The sequence below is a fragment of the Panulirus ornatus genome, chromosome 2, assembly GCF_036320965.1.
Source record: "Panulirus ornatus isolate Po-2019 chromosome 2, ASM3632096v1, whole genome shotgun sequence".
NCBI classification, from domain to species: Eukaryota; Metazoa; Arthropoda; class Malacostraca; order Decapoda; family Palinuridae; genus Panulirus; species Panulirus ornatus.
In genome coordinates, this window is record NC_092225.1 from 65,451,946 (window position 1) to 65,470,107 (window position 18,162).

An 18,162-nucleotide genomic window follows, 5' to 3' on the forward strand; every position below is an offset into this window, starting at 1 on the left:
AGTACAATGTATAGAAATGTTTATATGTAATGTTCAGAGCTGGCCATATTTGATGTACAGAATTGACCGTTTATTATGTCCACTGCTGGACGTATGTAACATCCAGAGGCCACATAAAATACCCAAAGCTGGCCATATGTAGCATCATGTAACGCCCAGAGCTGGCCATATGTAAGATCAAGAGCTGGCCATAGTTAAGAATCGTACCTCTCTTGTAAAGGGTATACATAGGTCACTGATCATGAACACAGTAATAAACATTGACATACAATGATCACATGGCAAGCAAGATAGCTATCCTCACTAAATATATTTTCCTTTTAATTCCTGTCTTTCTTTCCCAAAATTTTTTTTTTTTGAAGGCTTCAGTCACGGACAAAAATTCACACCAAGGCCCGGCCTTACTTGAAATAAGAGAGAATTATGAAAGGGAAAAAAGAAAACACAAGGGAAAGTATTTACGATTCTGGAGGTAGTTAAAAAAAGGGAAAAAATATCGTTTAGAATGTGCCAGGTTATAGTTATTGGGAACTGAAGTGAATTGACATATTCACTGACATATTTACTTCAAAAGGACCGGATAGTATAGTGTTCCCCTCCTCATCTTCATTATCCCCCAGTGGCATTTACAAAATACTTACAAACATCATAGCTTTTGTGGAGATATCTACAGTGCAAACATCATAGCCTTTGTGGAGATATCTACAGTGCAAACATCATGGCTTTTGTGGAGATATCTACAGTGCAAACATCATAGCTTTTGTGGAGATATCTACAGTGCAAACATCATAGCTTTTGTGGAGATATCTACAGTGCAAACATCATAGCCTTTGTGGAGATATCTACAGTGCAAACATCATGGCTTTTGTGGAGATATCTACAGTGCAAACATCATAGCTTTTGTGGAGATATCTACAGTGCAAACATCATAGCTTTTGTGGAGATATCTACAGTGCAAAGAAAACAAACCATGGCCCTCATTTCAAATCCTCTGAACTCGTTACAAGGATTTTACAACCTTGGAACATATTTTTTGTACTGTGCAAGAATTATGTTAATCACACCATTATTAATCATATAACAAACTTGTTTTTTTTTAGATTACTAATTACATTGTTTCTGTATGACTGAATTTTTTATCACGACCTAATACATAATATTCTTATGTATGACGAAGTTGACGGAGTCGACCAGTCCCTCCACTTAACTGCCAATACTATCTATACTCCAGTCTTGGTCTCATTAACACATTATCCACACATGGAAGGTTTGCCCCATAAGTTACGTTGGTGTTATCTAACATTTATAGATAATGTAAAGTCTCACTATGTTCAGGAAATACACCTATACTTACATATTCCCATTCTTCTCTTATTATTTTCATTTCATTCTTCATCATTCCTATACTCTTATAACTAACAATATCTATGTACATCTTTTCCGTGGCTTTTCTGGCCAAACCATCAGCAACTTCATTATAACGACTCCCTACATGTGATGGAATCCATATAAAATGTACATCACATTTCATCTCTTGCAATACTATAACCTAACGTTTACAAATGATATCAACATGGTAATTACAACCAGACGTTTACATATGTTAACAACATGGTAGTTATAACCAGACGTTTACATATGTTAACAACATGGTAGTTATAACCAGACGTTTACAAATGTTAACAACATGGTAGTTATAACCAGACATTTACAACTGTTAAAAACATGGTAGTTATAACCAGACATTTACAACTGTTAAAAACATGGTAGTTATAACCAGACGATTACATATGTTAACAACATGGTAGTTATAACCAGACGTTTACATATGTTAACAACATGGTAGTTACATGGCTGCTTACTATGCCAGGCCTTCAGTGCACTTCTACTGTCCACACAGAAATTCGTATCTTTACATTTCTCTATAGCAATCTGAAGACCCTCACAGATTGCATGTAACTCAGCCAGAGTGGACGAGGTGTTATCACTATCTCATTTTACAAACTGTTTCATTTGCCAAACATTCATTACTAAAATATTTCCTAATGAAAATACCACATCCCGCTCGGCCATTATGATCCATCACAGTATATATGTACAGAACTACGTCTGGGAAGCTAAATATTTTCTCAAAAAAGAATCATTACGTAAATGACTGGGATGGCGATCAGCTTTTCTCCACTCAAGACGTAAGATATTTACTGTGATGCCTCCATCTTGCCCTGGTCTAAACCTTATGTAAGTTGGTAAGTTAACACAATGTTTATCAACTCCATCATAACATCATACATCATCCTTACGTACTTGGACACATTACTAAGATTTCTTCCTTCATCCAGACACATCACTGCACGAGACAGTCTATCATGTGTTTTTCTCTTAATGGATCTGAGAGCAGCAGCTACAGCAAGTTCTTTTATCTTGTGTTCAATACTTGGTCAAGTTAATTCCATTCTCATGATTTGTACTCTAGTGTTTCGTTGACAACCTAACACTATTCTCAAGGCCTCATTTTGTATGACTTCAAGCTTGTGTATATCCTTCTTACTGTACGTAATGAGAATATGTGTTACATAATCAATAACTGATCGTACTGTGCTGATGTACACCATCCTTATCACTGGGATGTCAACGCCATTTCTATCCCAAGCTAAAGCTCTCAGTGATCTTAAACTCCCTTTGCATGCATTCTCCAGATACCGTATCTCTTGTACTCTACTGCTGCCTGTGTACCCGATGGTCATACTAAGATATTTATACACGTCAACTTTTTCTAACCTTATTCCATTCAAGAAGAAATCCCTATGTTCCAAATTCTTAACTTGATACTTAGTTTTCTCATCATAATCATAATACCCATTCTACAGCATAGTATGCACAAAGCGTCTAACATCTGTTGCATGTTGCTCATAGCTTTACATTGTAACAGGATATCATCAGCATATATTATGACCTGAGTATCTCCGGGAAATTCATGCCGAGCTATTATGTTCATCAGTACATAATAGCCGATGGCTACACAGTAACCGTATGACACAGCATCTTGCCGAGTATTGCATGGTCTACTAAGCTAGTGATGGGAGCACAAAAGCAGCCAGTTCTCTGGAACAAAAACCAAAGTAATGCCTATAGAAAAGGGAAAGTGAACCAAAATTGATGCATAGGGCAAGAGGGTCGAGTTTGGAAGTTAGCCTGGGACTATCTGTAAGTCGAACCACTATTGACTCCACTCTATCAGTAAGGATACAGAGCTAGAACCTCCCCAGATGTGAGAGCAGTACTCCATACAAGGACGAATGAATCCTATGTATAAACGGAGCAACTGTTCAGGAGAGAAGTTTCGACATCTAAACAGGACACCCAGTTTCTTAGAGGCAGCCTTAGCTATTCCTGTAATGTAGGTGTCCAACCAAGAAAGAGGATATTACAGAAATACCAAGCACGTTCACTGAGTCAAGAGGTGGAATTACAGAACCGTCAAAGGAGAAACGCGTGTTGTAAATTTTCGAAAGAGAGATGGGTAGAAACTGGGTCTTGGAGTCATCAAACTTAACAAGATTTTGTGTACCCCACTGAGACATCCTGTCCAAGTCTGAGTTCATCGGGGAAGCTGTGTCAAGACGAGATGTAGGTCGGGTGAGAGAAGAAGGAACAGAATTGAAGGATGTGGATGAATACAGTGTTGAGACGTCAGAGTATAAATGCATTGGATTATTTGTGGAGGAAAGGAAACCGTTGAAAAAAAAAATGGAAAAAGGTGTCGGAAACAGGACAGAACCTTGAGGGACACCGCTGTTGATGGAGAAAACTAGGTAGGCTGATCCAACAACAGCCACAGAGATGGATCAGCTAGAGAGGAAGCTAGATATGAAAGAGCAAAGTGAGGGAGGGAAGCCAAAAGAGGGAAGCTTAGAGATGAGACCCTAATGCCACACCCTGTCAAAAGTTTTGGATATGTCAAGAGCAACTACACATGACTCCAGAAACAGTGGATCTCGCCTTACAGAAACCATACTGGGGATCAGAGAGAAGATTGTGATTTTCGAGGTGTTTAAGGATATGGGAGTTGAGGGGGCGATTCAAAGACTTTGGAAATGATAGATGTCATATCAAAAGGATGATAGTTAGAGAGGTCAGAACGGTTACCTTTATTAGGTATGGGATACACCAACGCATGCTTAAATGGAGATGGAAAAGTATTGGTCTTTAAAGAGAAACGGAACAGACGAGCAAGCACAGGGGCAGGTTCAGAGGCATACTCTTTCAGTACATGGGGATGGATGCTATCAGGACCATCAGCCTTGTGTCCAGAGAAAGAAGCGTTTTTCGGACAGTCTAAAAAGAGATTACAAGAAGAGGCATAGGATTAGTAAGAGGAGCATCAGGGGGTAAAGGAATGTTAGAGTCATCCATGATTGAATTAAAGGAGAAACGGGAACCAAAGAGAGTTGCTTTGTCTACGGGAGAGACAGCTATAGTATCGTCAGAACGGAAAAGTGAAGGAAAGGTAAAGCGACAGAAATTATTAGATATGTCCTTAGCTAAATATCAGAGAGATCTATCAGTGGCTGTCGAGGAAAGGTTATCGCACTTTCTTTGAATAAAGGAAGTCTCCGCCTCACGGATAAAGCGTTTGCAGAATGGTAACCAGAGGAATGAGAGTTTTTCCAAGCCCGAAATGCCTGATCTCTTGCTGAGTGGCCTCAAAACAGGAACAGTTGAACCATGGACTGAATGAAGAGGTCGTCTTGGAGGAAGAGGGGACAAATGTTTCCATTCCTGCATTTATAACCTCTGCTATACGTTTGGCGAAGGTAGAGGCATCACCACATAAGAGACAGTAATTTATCCAATAAAGTCAGAAAAGAAGTAACGTAAGGTATTCCGCCAGATTTGTTGGGGTGACAGTATTTACGCTTAGAAGGGACTTCAGGAAGGGCAGGTGCCGTTGGAACAGATACATTTATGAGAGTGCGATCAGATGAACCTACTGGAGGCGAGAATGTTTATTACAGAGGGATGGATTACAGGTGAAGAAAAGATTCAGAATGTTAAGACAATGGTCACAGCGGTCAGGAATATGGGTGGAGTGGAGATGATTTGCTCTAAATCATTGGTGTGATTCGGCCATTGTCTCTAGATGTTAAAACATTCAGAACAGAACTGGAACTCTATATGTTTATCTTACAAATGAACTACTCATTGCTTACCAGTTAAACTTGGCATGACAACTAGGGAATGGATGTGAGAGAATGTCACCTTATTCGTATGTTGCCTTCGCTACCTCACTAACGCTGGAAACTGCGATCAAGTGCGGAAATTTGATCACAGTTTCCAGCGTTAGTGAGGCAGTGCCAGGAACACATGAAAAAGGCGACAACCGTACACATCCATACCCAAACTGCCATGCGTGATACACCGAAACCAAAGCTCCACATGCACAACCAGGCCCCCACAGACCTAAAGGAAACAAATTCAAAAAACCAACAGACTGTATGGAAACCTGACCTAGTAACTAAGTCTTATTACATTAACTAAGTCAAAACAGACCAGATACACAAGTTAAGCTTTGTGCCAACTGTTGACAAATGTCCTCATACCCAACCTCCTCACAAAACATCATCTCATATGACCCTCATTATCACATGACCTTGATGGTTGCATAGTGCTGCTGTGAATTTGAGCTGCTAGGCAAGTTTAGGTGAGGTATTCATGGGTTCTGTTAGTTATATCACATTATATAACCCATCATTTTTCGTGATGATCATAACCCTAATCACTATCACTTTAGATTACACTGTACTGCTCCAAATCATATCCCACAGGATTTATCTTAGTTTCTAAATATCACACTGGTACTGCAGAAGTGCTACTTCATAATCAGAGATATTTTCGATGTGTACCTAATGTGTATCTAATCCTCAAAGACAAGTTGTAAGTGACTATAAGCATCACATACTTCTCAAATGCTACGATTTTGGAAATGGAAGTTTTAAAATTTTCTCATATATATATATATATATATATATATATATATATATATATATATATATATATATATATATATATATATATATATATATATATATATATATATATATATATATATATATATATATATATATATATATATATATATATATATATATATATATATATATATATATATATATATATATATATATATATATATATATATATATATATATATATATATATATATATATATATATATTTTTATTATACTTTGTCGCTGTCTCCCGCGTTTGCGAGGTAGCGCAAGGAAACAGACGAAAGAAATGGCCCAACTCCCCCCCCCCATACACATGTATATACATACGTCCACACACGCAAATATACATACCTACACAACTTTCCATGGTTTACCCCAGACGCTTCACATGCCTTGATTCAATCCACTGACAGCACGTCAACCCCGGTATACCACATCGCTCCAATTCACTCTATTCCTTGCCCTCCTTTCACCCTCCTGCATGTTCAGGCCCCGATCACACAAAATCTTTTTCACTCCATCTTTCCACCTCCAATTTGGTCTCCCTCTTCTCCTCGTTCCCTCCACCTCCGACACATATATCCTCTTGGTCAATCTTTCCTCACTCATTCTCTCCATGTGCCCAAACCACTTCAAAACACCCTCTTCTGCTCTCTCAACCACGCTCTTTTTATTTCCACACATCTCTCTTACCCTTACGTTACTCACTCGATCAAACCACCTCACACCACACATTGTCCTCAAACATCTCATTTCCAGCACATCCATCCTCCTGCGCACAACTTTATCCATAGCCCACGCCTCGCAACCATACAACATTGTTGGAACCACTATTCCTTCAAACATACCCATTTTTGCTTTCCGAGATAATGTTCTCGACTTCCACACATTCTTCAAGGCCCCCAGAATTTTCGCCCCCTCCCCCACCCTATGATCCACTTCCGCTTCCATGGTTCCATCCGCTGCCAGATCCACTCCCAGATATCTAAAACACTTCACTTCCTCCAGTTTTTCTCCATTCAAACTCACCTCCCAATTGACTTGACCCTCAACCCTACTGTACCTAATAACCTTGCTCTTATTCACATTTTCCCTTTTATCATTAATCACCATTACATTTTTCGTATGTTTTAAACTAGAATAAAACATAATGATCCAAATCACTCAGTACCCAACGAGCTTTTGATATGTGTCTCAACTAATAATTTTTTTTTCTTCTCTGATGATTAAGTCATTAGAGGGGAGGATTATGAACCTCGAGAAAAATGTGAGGTAATAAAGAAAGAAAAAGTTTGTGAAATATATTTAGGCATCCACCACACCTATGAAGCTTTCACTTAACTAACCTCAACAACCGATACTTCTCCTAAAGTTTACTTCCATATTTGTAAAACACCAGTGATTCTCAACTTGATAAACCCAAGTGATCAAATATTCATAGATGCAAATTATCTTTGTACAGAATCAAGTGCAGGATTTGGGCATCGGAAAGGAAATGTAAATTATATTATGGAAAAGTAGTTGAAGCTTCTGTAAATCAACTGAATACAGTAATACCCCACTTATTTTCTAATAGCCGCCATCCATGTCGGAGTATGGAGACACAATTTTTCACAAAAACTTTCAGTTACGTAAATAACATTCTTTATGTTGCATTTCTTTCTACATGATTCATCTGATATCCCAAATCAACTGCACTTAGAAGTTGCCACATTAAATCTGCTCAGTGTGTGCACTTGAAGGATTGTCAGATACTCTGATTCTGTGTTTCAATAACAGTTACAACTAGGTTGTAAATACAACGCATCCACATTGTTGTATCAAGGGTTGCTCATAGTGAGACACAGTAATGTACCTTCTATTGTATATATGAGAGTGGTGGAGCTTTACTCAAAGAATGTCTAACCAATTTCTGGGAGTCACGGTCTCTGTCCCCACTAGCTTGGACGCCTAGTTGTCTGTCATCAGTCTTCTGGCAGAGTTACCGCAAAACATACCACACGAAGAGTATCGTATGCGTTTAGAGAAAACGTTGTTTATGGGACACTTTACCATTTTAATAAATCTCTTTATGGCGAGCTGGTTTTCTGTTCCATTTGTCTTGCCACGGTGTGATAATAATCCAATAATTGTTTAACCTTCATGTAGTTGATAAGTGTCCATGTTTCCCAAACGCAACGCATGATCTTATATGTTCATGGTTTCGAAATCAAACAAAAGTATGTTACACATTATGAATGCATAAAGAACAATAATCTTTTTTCAAATACACACACACACACACACACACACACACACACACACACACACACACACACACACACGTGCGCGAAAACTGGCTGTAAATGAAAGGGGTTGATTCAGATTTTCCTTGAACTTTTGTCATCATTTCAGAAGATGGTTGAAATGCCACACCTCCTCCAGAATTCTTCACAATTTCTGATACGTGGAGGAGGGAGGGAAGCTTGTGTTGCTGGCAGGAGGTTGTTGTGGAGCTTCGTTTTGATCAGACCCGCCTTCGAGAATATCATCTCGACGTCTGCATTTGATGTAGGTAATGCCAAGATGTTGAGGACGAGATGTGTTAATGCATCACACAGAGGTGCGCCATTTTCATCCTTAAGCTCTGAGAGACCTTGTAAAATTCTTCAACGTTGGATGTCTCTTTTGGGTGAGAAGGAACATCGGTAACAGCTATAATGGGAATACTTCTCCACTCATCATCCAAATTTCATCAAGTCAGAGGAACTTTGTCAGCTAGACAGGCAAAAGAAGGTGTTTCAAATAGCGCATCGATACTTAAGACACTGTACATTTCTTCAGTAAGCCAGATCCTAGAGGAAATGTAGCCTTCATTTCGCTGCAGCCTACAACGAAAATATTTTGACATCGCCCTTGCACATTCAGCCTCATGTCTTTATTGTTATCATTTGGATTTTGCAGTAGCAAATGCACCTTAGGTCCAAGATATATTTGTTCAATTGGAAGGAAGTTTTCATTATTTTTTTTTTTTTTGTTCCATTTTCTCAGTATTTGTGATCAGCATGTCAGGTTTGTAGAAACATCTTCGAACATCCAAGTGAATGTTCTGACAAGATCTGTGCAAATTATGAATTGTTGGAGGTGAACTCTGAAACATTACACTAAATTTAGAAAATTTATCCAGAATGAAATCCAAGAAGTTGAAATATAAAGAAAACCGAAGGATCTCTTAGACTTTCTTATATCAGTTTTGATGTTCCTAATCTGTCTTCCAGATGTTTACTGTCGAAATACAGTGAGAGAGGCTCCCAGTGTTCTAATATTTGTTGGGTTGCCATGTGGAGGGATAACCATCTCGTCTGTGCAGAGTCTTATGCTGTTTCACATCATAAAACATCTGGAATTGTCTGAATTCGTTCGGTCGTAATGCACTGTGGGTGAAATATGTGTAAACACTTGTGGTAACGTCTTCACATACTCTAGGTAGTGTCTTAGCAGCTTGTGATGCACATAGATGTACTGAATAACTGGTACATAGTACTATTGTAATATTTGGGTGCGACAGACTCTAATCGACTGGTCAGGGATTTGTGTGGACATATGGTCAAGTTGCTCGCACCGTCTGAAGCAGAACCCGACATGGTTGTCAAGAGGTAATTCACCTTTGTTGAAATGATTCATGATAACTTGAAAGAGATATTCTCCGGTAGACCCTTCTGTGCCCTCTTCTGTACCATAGATTTCGAGTAGATTCAGCGTTTAGATAAACTCGTACCCGTGGGTTCATCACTAATTAAAGAAAATTTGTATTTTCTAAGGTCTGCAACAAGACTAACATGCGCCATTTGTTCTACTTGTTTCATTATGTTGGATGCTTTAAATCTCTTCAAGGTTATATGTTGTGCAATGGCAGAGTTTGGTAGGGCATCTTTTACTAAGTCAACAAAATGATCAAAGTTATTGAATGGGATGTTTGTGGTCCACAAAAGCTGACGGGAATTTGGTTTCTGCCCTAGTGGTTGTATCATTACTTTTCTGAACTATTGCTTGATGGGGGCAAACGAGGCTCAGACACAATCTCTGTATCTCTAAAAGAGAGATTTGCTTTTTATGTCTCTTGGTAACAGAAATGTCAGCAGAGATGCAGCAACGGCACACACTGCAGAAGGCTGCCTGATGATCCTCGTCCACTTTCCTCAACCAGTCCTTAAACTGCTCGTCCTGGAGCCACACATCTCTAAATGTACGTTTCGGCGGCATCGCTGACACGAGAAAAAAGATCTATATACTGAGAGAGAGAGAGAGAGAGAGAGAGAGAGAGAGAGAGAGAGAGAGAGAGAGAGAGAGAGAGAGAGAGAGAGAGAGAGAGAGAGAGAGAGAGAGAGATTACAACGATAAATACACATTTCACCATTTTCCTTTCTAGTATTATAGGCATAGCTGATATAAGAACAAAATTGATACATTTCCCACATGACAGGATACACATTTAAAACAATAAAGAAAAAAGAAAACACAGATCCCAAACGATAAGTCTTAGGGGAAACATCTTTCCCTAAATTATGATGCATAAGTTGGCTTTACGAAACATAGTCATCCAGGTATATTGGCTTCTTCAACGTTTTTCTTAGATTTCTTTGGTTTCTTATGTACTCTCTCTCTCTCTCTCTCTCTCTCTCTCTCTCTCTCTCTCTCTCTCTCTCTCTCTCTCTCTCTCTCTCTCTCTCTCTCTCTCTCTCTCTCTCTCTCTCTCTCTCTCTCTCTCTCTCTCTCTCTCTCTCTCTCTCTCTCTCTCTCATTGATATCCACATTGTAAGACCTTGGTGACTATTCCCCCTACAATATTCATTTTCTTCCATACTGCCTTCCCTGGGACAACATTACCTGGCCGCCCGCAGCAGATGCTGCGCTTTACTTGATGGGTTGTAATACATGGCTTGTTTCTTTAACCTCCTTTCCTACACCTACGGAACTCTGCTGCAAAGTTGTGGTTGTGGCAGCCGGTCAGTCACTGGAAGTAGCGTTCTCGGGCGTCTTGCCATGAAGCGTTGTACAGAAGAGTCAGATCCTTCTGTGGGTGTGTTCCCCTACTCTAACAAGCCAGCACTGCATCCTTTACATCGTCTTTGGCTTTGAGGAATGACCAGTTCCCAGCATCTGATATATATATATATATATATATATATATATATATATATATATATATATATATATATATATATATATATATATATATATATATATATATATATATATATATATATATATATATATATATATATATATATATATATATATATATATATATATATATATATATATATATATATATATATATATAAATATATATATATATATATATATATATATATATATATATATATATATATATATATATATATATATATATATATATATATATATATATATATATATATATATATAAGGTTCTAAGGTTCTACAAAGTTTCTGATGTCCTTGATTTACAAGGAAAAAAAATCTGATGCCTGGGAGACAGGAAAGTAGAAAACACATATTCTTCAAGGTGCAATTTTGTATATACATTTTGTTTACAGTTTTCAACATTTAATGCAGATATTTACTCTTCTGCTTTTGGCCAACACTAGAACTGTCAAGCTTTCCTATCTGACAAGCAGCCGCGAGAATGAATATATAACAATTATAGCAGTTTGAAGAACCTTCCCAACAGCTACATTTAACAATTATAAGAACAACAGAAATTGCATCAGTGATGTAGATTGTGATGATCAGAGCAGCAGCGATAGCAGAAGAAACGTCTTAGGAACATCAGTGACAGTAAGATAGTATAATAACAGAACAACAGAAGCAGCAGGAACAGCTGCAGTGATCACAACATTCAAGCAACCAGTGGAAAACCAAACATCAGCAACAAAAACAATGTCAAAAGATCCTAAAGAAAAGAATTTCCATAAGGAGAGCCGTAGTTTAAGTTTAGTACAATCTAACTCTCCATATATATGAACATTATCATAAGATACATTTCACTATGACAGTGTTAATAAGGATGAATGAAATCATGTACTTTCTGTTACTGTGGCATCGGTTTCTCCTTCAACACTCGACGTATTTCCTCGATATTCAGATATTTCTTTGAGAAGTCAAATTATTACAACTACCGAATGTTTAATCCTTACCATTACCATTATCATGGGGATTGTGGAGAAAAAAATTTTCCCTCGTATTCCCTTCGTGTCGTAGAAGGCGACTAAAAGGGGAGGGAGCGGGAGGCTGGAAATCCTTCCCTCACGTTTTTTTTTTTTACTTTCCCAAAAGCAGGAACTGAGAAGGGGGCCAAATGAGGATATTCCCTCTAAGGCTTAGGCCTTTGCTCTTAACGCTACCTAGCTGACGCGGGAAATGGCGAATATCTATATGAAAAAATTATCTTTATCAATCAGCACCACTTCAATGTATAATCCTCGTCAGCTGTTACCACTTCAATGTATAATCCTAGTCAGTCGGTACCACTTTAAAGTTTAATTTCTTTTGGAAGTCCCGATATGGCTTCTAGACTGATATAAAATGTATGGAAATTCTGAAATGTCTCTAAAACGTGTTTCTTGCATCATGTATTTGTAAAAGAGAAAATATCATCATAAGTTTCTTACAAATACAAATGTATTACCGTCAGCCATGGTGAATAACAGACTTACAGTTTGAGAAAACAAGCTATTGACTCTAGGCTGTTCGTGCAGAGACCACTAACTTTTGTTCGTTTATGAAGTTTGAATATGTAATATAAACCGAGAGGAATTTAAAATGTAATTGGCCTGTCTAACGGGTATTGCTAGGTTGGAGAGTGTAGTGTTCCACTGTGGGTGTGTGTGTGTGAGGGGGAGAAGACCTGACCTTGTGTGACCTCACTGTGGAAGGCCGACTATAGACCGGAGGTCCTCATCACACACAGGTGATCACTTCATCTCAGTACAGTTGACCTTGGGTCACCTGGAGGAGGTCGGGTTCAGGCTGGTGCTTCCCTCAACCTTGTGTAAATCCCACACATCACTCCAGCTGCACTCCACCTCTGGTGTACATTCCTTGGACACGTAAAGGCTCTCACGGGTGGTAGCTGAACTATTGTTATTCTACAAGGTTGCATTATGGAGGACAAGTTTATCATGAAACAAAATATATCTAATGAATTCTACCCTGAAGGGGCATATGCTTGCATAAATGTATACCAGATCTTTTAAGTGTCCACTGTGCCAGTTGTAAACTTAGAAAACACATCAAAGTTCATTCATGCAAGAAAAAGATGAGTGTCTGCTGCGCAAAAAAGAGAGAAATAACTTGGTGCAGCACACAGAAGTTCATACAAGTGAAAAGAAGCCAGTATAAGCCTGTATTATTTGGCAAATGAATTTTTACTTTGCCAAAACATCTTTCTGAAGCCGAATTTAGTGTCCCACGTGACTGTTTTTACAGGAGAGAAGCCATATGAATTTTTACGTTACCAAAAGACCTTTTCTCAATAGGGGACTTCAGTGAAATATGTCCATGAAGACAAGAAACTACATAAATGCTCACATTGACAGAAGTCCTTCTCCCGTGAGGGTGATTTTAGTCAGACATAAGTGATCATACAGGAGAGAAATCCTATGAACGTTCACCTTGGTAAAAATCCTACCCCTAGAGTCAGAAATTCAGTGCAGTGCATGACTCTTCATGCAGAAGGGAGGTCATATAAATGTTCTCAGTGCATCGCATGTTCACAAAGGGAAGGTCATCTGAATCTTCAGAAAGGAGAGAGAAGGAATTCATTGTTGTCTGCTCTGGTCAAGGCTTTTGTTATATGATCTGGGACGTATCGATGGTGGGGAGGAATGGAAGCAGTGCAATACACAATAAACCTTATGATAATTTATATACTCTTGCGATGTATTTTACGTTTTTAATTCCTTGCCAGGGAAACTAAACGTATTTATATGTATACTTGTTTCAGAGATTTACTACAGTGACTAATGAAACAGCTGTGTCAGTTTCACTTACCTTCCAAAGAACCTGACGTTGGTTTACAATAATGAGATTGTCTATAAGAGCATATCGATATCTTTCATGAAGAAAAATCTCTAAATCATCCTTGTCATTGTTTTATGTTATCAAATATCATAACTTTATTTTCATTCAAATTTGGTCGCTGGTTTCACAATATACCTACTTTTGTACAACAGGTATATTCAATTTTATGAGAAATACAATAACGTTGATCACATTCAACATCCAAGAAACCCAAAATGCGTTAAGATCTGAGACACAATGTGCTCTTACGTGCCACGTTTGCCCTGAGCAGTGGATCATTATCTCGCAGAGTTCACAGTCCTCTACCTACATGATGATATCCTCGTTCCTCATCTGTACCAGGCTACCTACCACGGTTAGCGTGGCGGGAGAACATCCTACCAACATGCATAACAGGACGATCTCATGTCAGTCTCACTGGATGGTTTTGATGTGTATTATACGTGAGGAAGTGAATCAAGAAGCTGGCAGTGATCTGCGTCTATAAAGGCTTAGGTGGATATTACTGACACTGTGAAGGAAGAGTTGCAAGTATTTGGTGACGCGAGCCTCAAGGCAGACAGTGAGACGGGCTGCGCCACGTATCGTACTGACCTTGAGGGAAGACTGTGTTGTCCAACGCCAACTGTCGACCTTTACCACCTGCTGTTAACCTTTACCACCTCCTGTTAACCTTTACCACCTGCTGTTAACCTGTACCACCTGCTGTTAACCTGTACCATCCGTTGTTTTCTTAGAACCATCAAACTACTCTCAACCTTCAAGCTATTGTGGTTTCTTTACCCTTTCTCTTGGAAGTCAGTAGTGAATGACAACGTAGAGTATAACACAACTGAAAATGAGATAGCGATGTTAGATCAGTGTTAGGTAATCCGTATGACAGTACTAACTACAACCTTTGCTTGTGTCATTACATGTAAGGTCAACACATTCCTTAACAACCAGTTTGATGAGTAATGAGCTAATTCGTATAGACAAAATATCATAAGGAAGTATATTTACAAGAGAGATTTTCCTCGTTACGTCAATATCAGAAGTCTCTTTCCTTGTAGGTGTGGGGTGCGCGGGCTGGCCACGTCCTCGGCCCCGTCAGTCAGTCGGGTTAGCCTCCACCATAATGACCCTGCTACGGTGGGACGTTCTGAAGCAGGGGCAGCTGCTGGTACCGCTGGCGTTCATGGTGTTGGTGGGGGCAGCAGCAACACAGGAGGAGGAGTTTAAAAGCAACGGGGAAGGTAATATTATTCACATGGAGAATGTGGTTGAATTTCAGGATCACATAGTAAATATAGTGGTGATATGGGGCATAAATATTAGCAGATGTTCGTGTGGAGATATGTGGTGTTAACGACCCGTGTGTTGTGAGTAGTAGCGATCAGCAGTTCTCAGGGAACTAGAAATTGTTATAGTTTTGTATTTGAAGTTTCGTAGTTGGTAAATACGAATATGTAAAAGTATGGGAAGACTTACTATGTTCTCTCAGCGTGTATATGTATTAAGCGAAAATACTTGAGCAAAATGCTCTAGGAATATATATATTGAGGTGATTTGGTCGAGTAAGTAATGTAAGGGTAAGAGAGAGATGTGTGGAAATAAAAAGAGTGTGGTTGAGAGAAGAAGAGAGTGTGTTGAAATGGTTTGGACATATGGAGAGAATGAGTGAGGAAAGATTGACGAAAAGGATATATGTGTCTGAGGTGGAAGGAACAAGGAGAAGCGGGAGACCGAATTGGAGGTGGAAGGTTGAAGTGAAAAAGATTTTAAGCGATCGGGGCCTGAACATGCAGGAGGAGTGAGAGGCGTGCAAGGAATAGAGTAAATTGGAACGATGTGGTATACCGGGGTCGACGTGCAGTCAATGGACTGAAACAGGTCATGTGAAGCGTCTGGGGTAAACCATGGACAAGTCTGTAGGGTCTGGATGTGAAAAGGAAGCTGTGGTTTTGGTGCATTACACATGGCAACTAAAATCTGAGTGTGAACAAATGTGGCCTTTTTGGTCTGTATTCCAGGCGCTACCTCGCTGAAGCAGGGGATAGCGATGCTGTTTTCCTGTGGGGCGGGGTAGAAACAGAAATGGATGAAGGCAAAAAGGAATCAATATGTACATGTGTATGTATGTAATGTCTACGTATGTGTATGTATATGTGTGCATATATTGATTTCAATCCCCTCTCGTTTTCATCTTTCCAAAAGAAGGAACACAGAAGGAGGCCAAGTGAAGATATTCCCTCAAAGGCTCATTCCTCTGTTCTTGACGCAACCTCGCTAACACGGGAAATGGCGAAGAGTGTGAAAAAAAATGTTGATATGTTTATGTATGCATATGTGCGTATGTGGTCGTTTATATATATATATATATATATATATATATATATATATATATATATATATATATATATATATATATATGTTACTGACAATGTGAAGGAAGAGTTGTAAGTATTGTAAAGTTATGCTGGTGACGCGAGCCTCAAGGCAGACAGCTAGACGGGCTGCGCCACGTATCGTGCTGACCTTGAGGGAAGACTGTGTTGTCCAACGCCGACTGTACATATATATATATATATATATATATATATATATATATATATATATATATATATATATATATATATATATATATATATATATATATATATCTTTCTTTCTTTCAAACTATTTGCCATTTCCCGCATTAGCGAGGTAGCGTTAAGAACAGAGGACTGGGCCCTTGAGGGAATACCCTCACCTGTATATATATATATACATATATATATATATATATACATATACATATATATATATATATATATATATATATATATATATATATATATATATATATATATATATATATATATATATATATATATATATATATATATGTATATTTATATATATATATATGTATATATATATATATATATATATATATATATATATATATATATATATATATATATTTTTTTTTTTTTTTTTCATACTATTCGCCATTTGCCGCGCTAGCGAGGTAGCGTTAAGAACAGAGGACTGAGCCTTTGAGGGATTATCCTCACTTGGCCCCCTTCTCCGTTCCTTCTTTTGGAAAATTAAAAACGAGAGGGGAGGATTTCCAGCCCCCTGCTCCCTTCCCTTTTAGTCGCCTTCTACGACACGCAGGGAATACGTGGGAAGTATTCTTTCTCCCCTATCCCCAGGGATGATATATATATATATATATATATATATATATATATATATATATATATATATATATATATATATATATATATATATATATATATTCCTATGAGTCCACGGGGGAAATGAAACACGAAAAGTTCCCAAGTGTACTTTCGTATAATGATTACATCGTCAGGGGAGACACAAGAGAGAAATGTAACAGTCAGTTGATATACATCGAAGAGACGAAGCTAGGACGCCATTTGGTAAACATGTGATTGTCCAAAAAAGAAAAAAAAACAATTGACTTGACCCTCAACCCTACTGTACCTAATATCCTTGCTCTTTTTCACATTTACTCTTAACTTTCTTCTTACACACACTTTACCAAACTCAGTCGCCAGCTTCTGCAGTTTCTCACATGAATCAGCCACCAGCTCTGTATCATCAGCGAACAACAACTGACTCACTTCCCAAGCTCTCTCATCCACAACAGACTTCATACTTGCCCTTCTTTCCAAAACTCTTGCATTCACCTCCCTAACAACCCCATCCATAAACAAATTAAACAACCATGGAGACATCACACACCCCTACCGCAAACCTACATTCACTGAGAACCAATCACTTTCCTCTCTTCCTACACGTACACATGCCTTGCATCCTCGATAAAAACTTTACCCTATCTATCATCAAACAATTCAACAAACCTACAAAATACTCATTCCATCTCCTTCTCACATCACCACTACTTGTTATCACCTCCCCATTAGCACCCTTCACTGAAGTTCCCATTTGCTCTCGTGTCACACACTTTATCTACCTCCTTCCAGAACATCTTTTTATTCTCCCTAAAATTTAATGATACTCTCTCACCCCAACTCTCATTTGCCCTCTTTTTCACCTCTTGCACCTTTCTCTTGACCTCCTGCCTCTTTCTTTTATACATCTCCCACTCATTT

At 38.4% G+C, this 18,162-nt stretch overlaps 1 protein-coding gene across 1 annotated transcript in view; it reads left to right on the forward strand.

Moving 5' to 3' along the window:
- The first annotated feature begins 12,977 nt into the window (after positions 1 to 12,977).
- Positions 12,978 to 18,162, forward strand: part of LOC139756775 (procollagen-lysine,2-oxoglutarate 5-dioxygenase 1-like) — an 89,097-nt gene continuing 83,912 nt past the window's right edge. The window contains exons 1-2 of the mRNA XM_071676554.1: positions 12,978 to 13,083; positions 15,109 to 15,291. Coding sequence (XP_071532655.1) covers positions 15,174 to 15,291 — 118 coding nt within the window. The 5' untranslated portion in view covers positions 12,978 to 13,083; positions 15,109 to 15,173. The remainder of the gene's footprint in view (positions 13,084 to 15,108; positions 15,292 to 18,162) is intronic.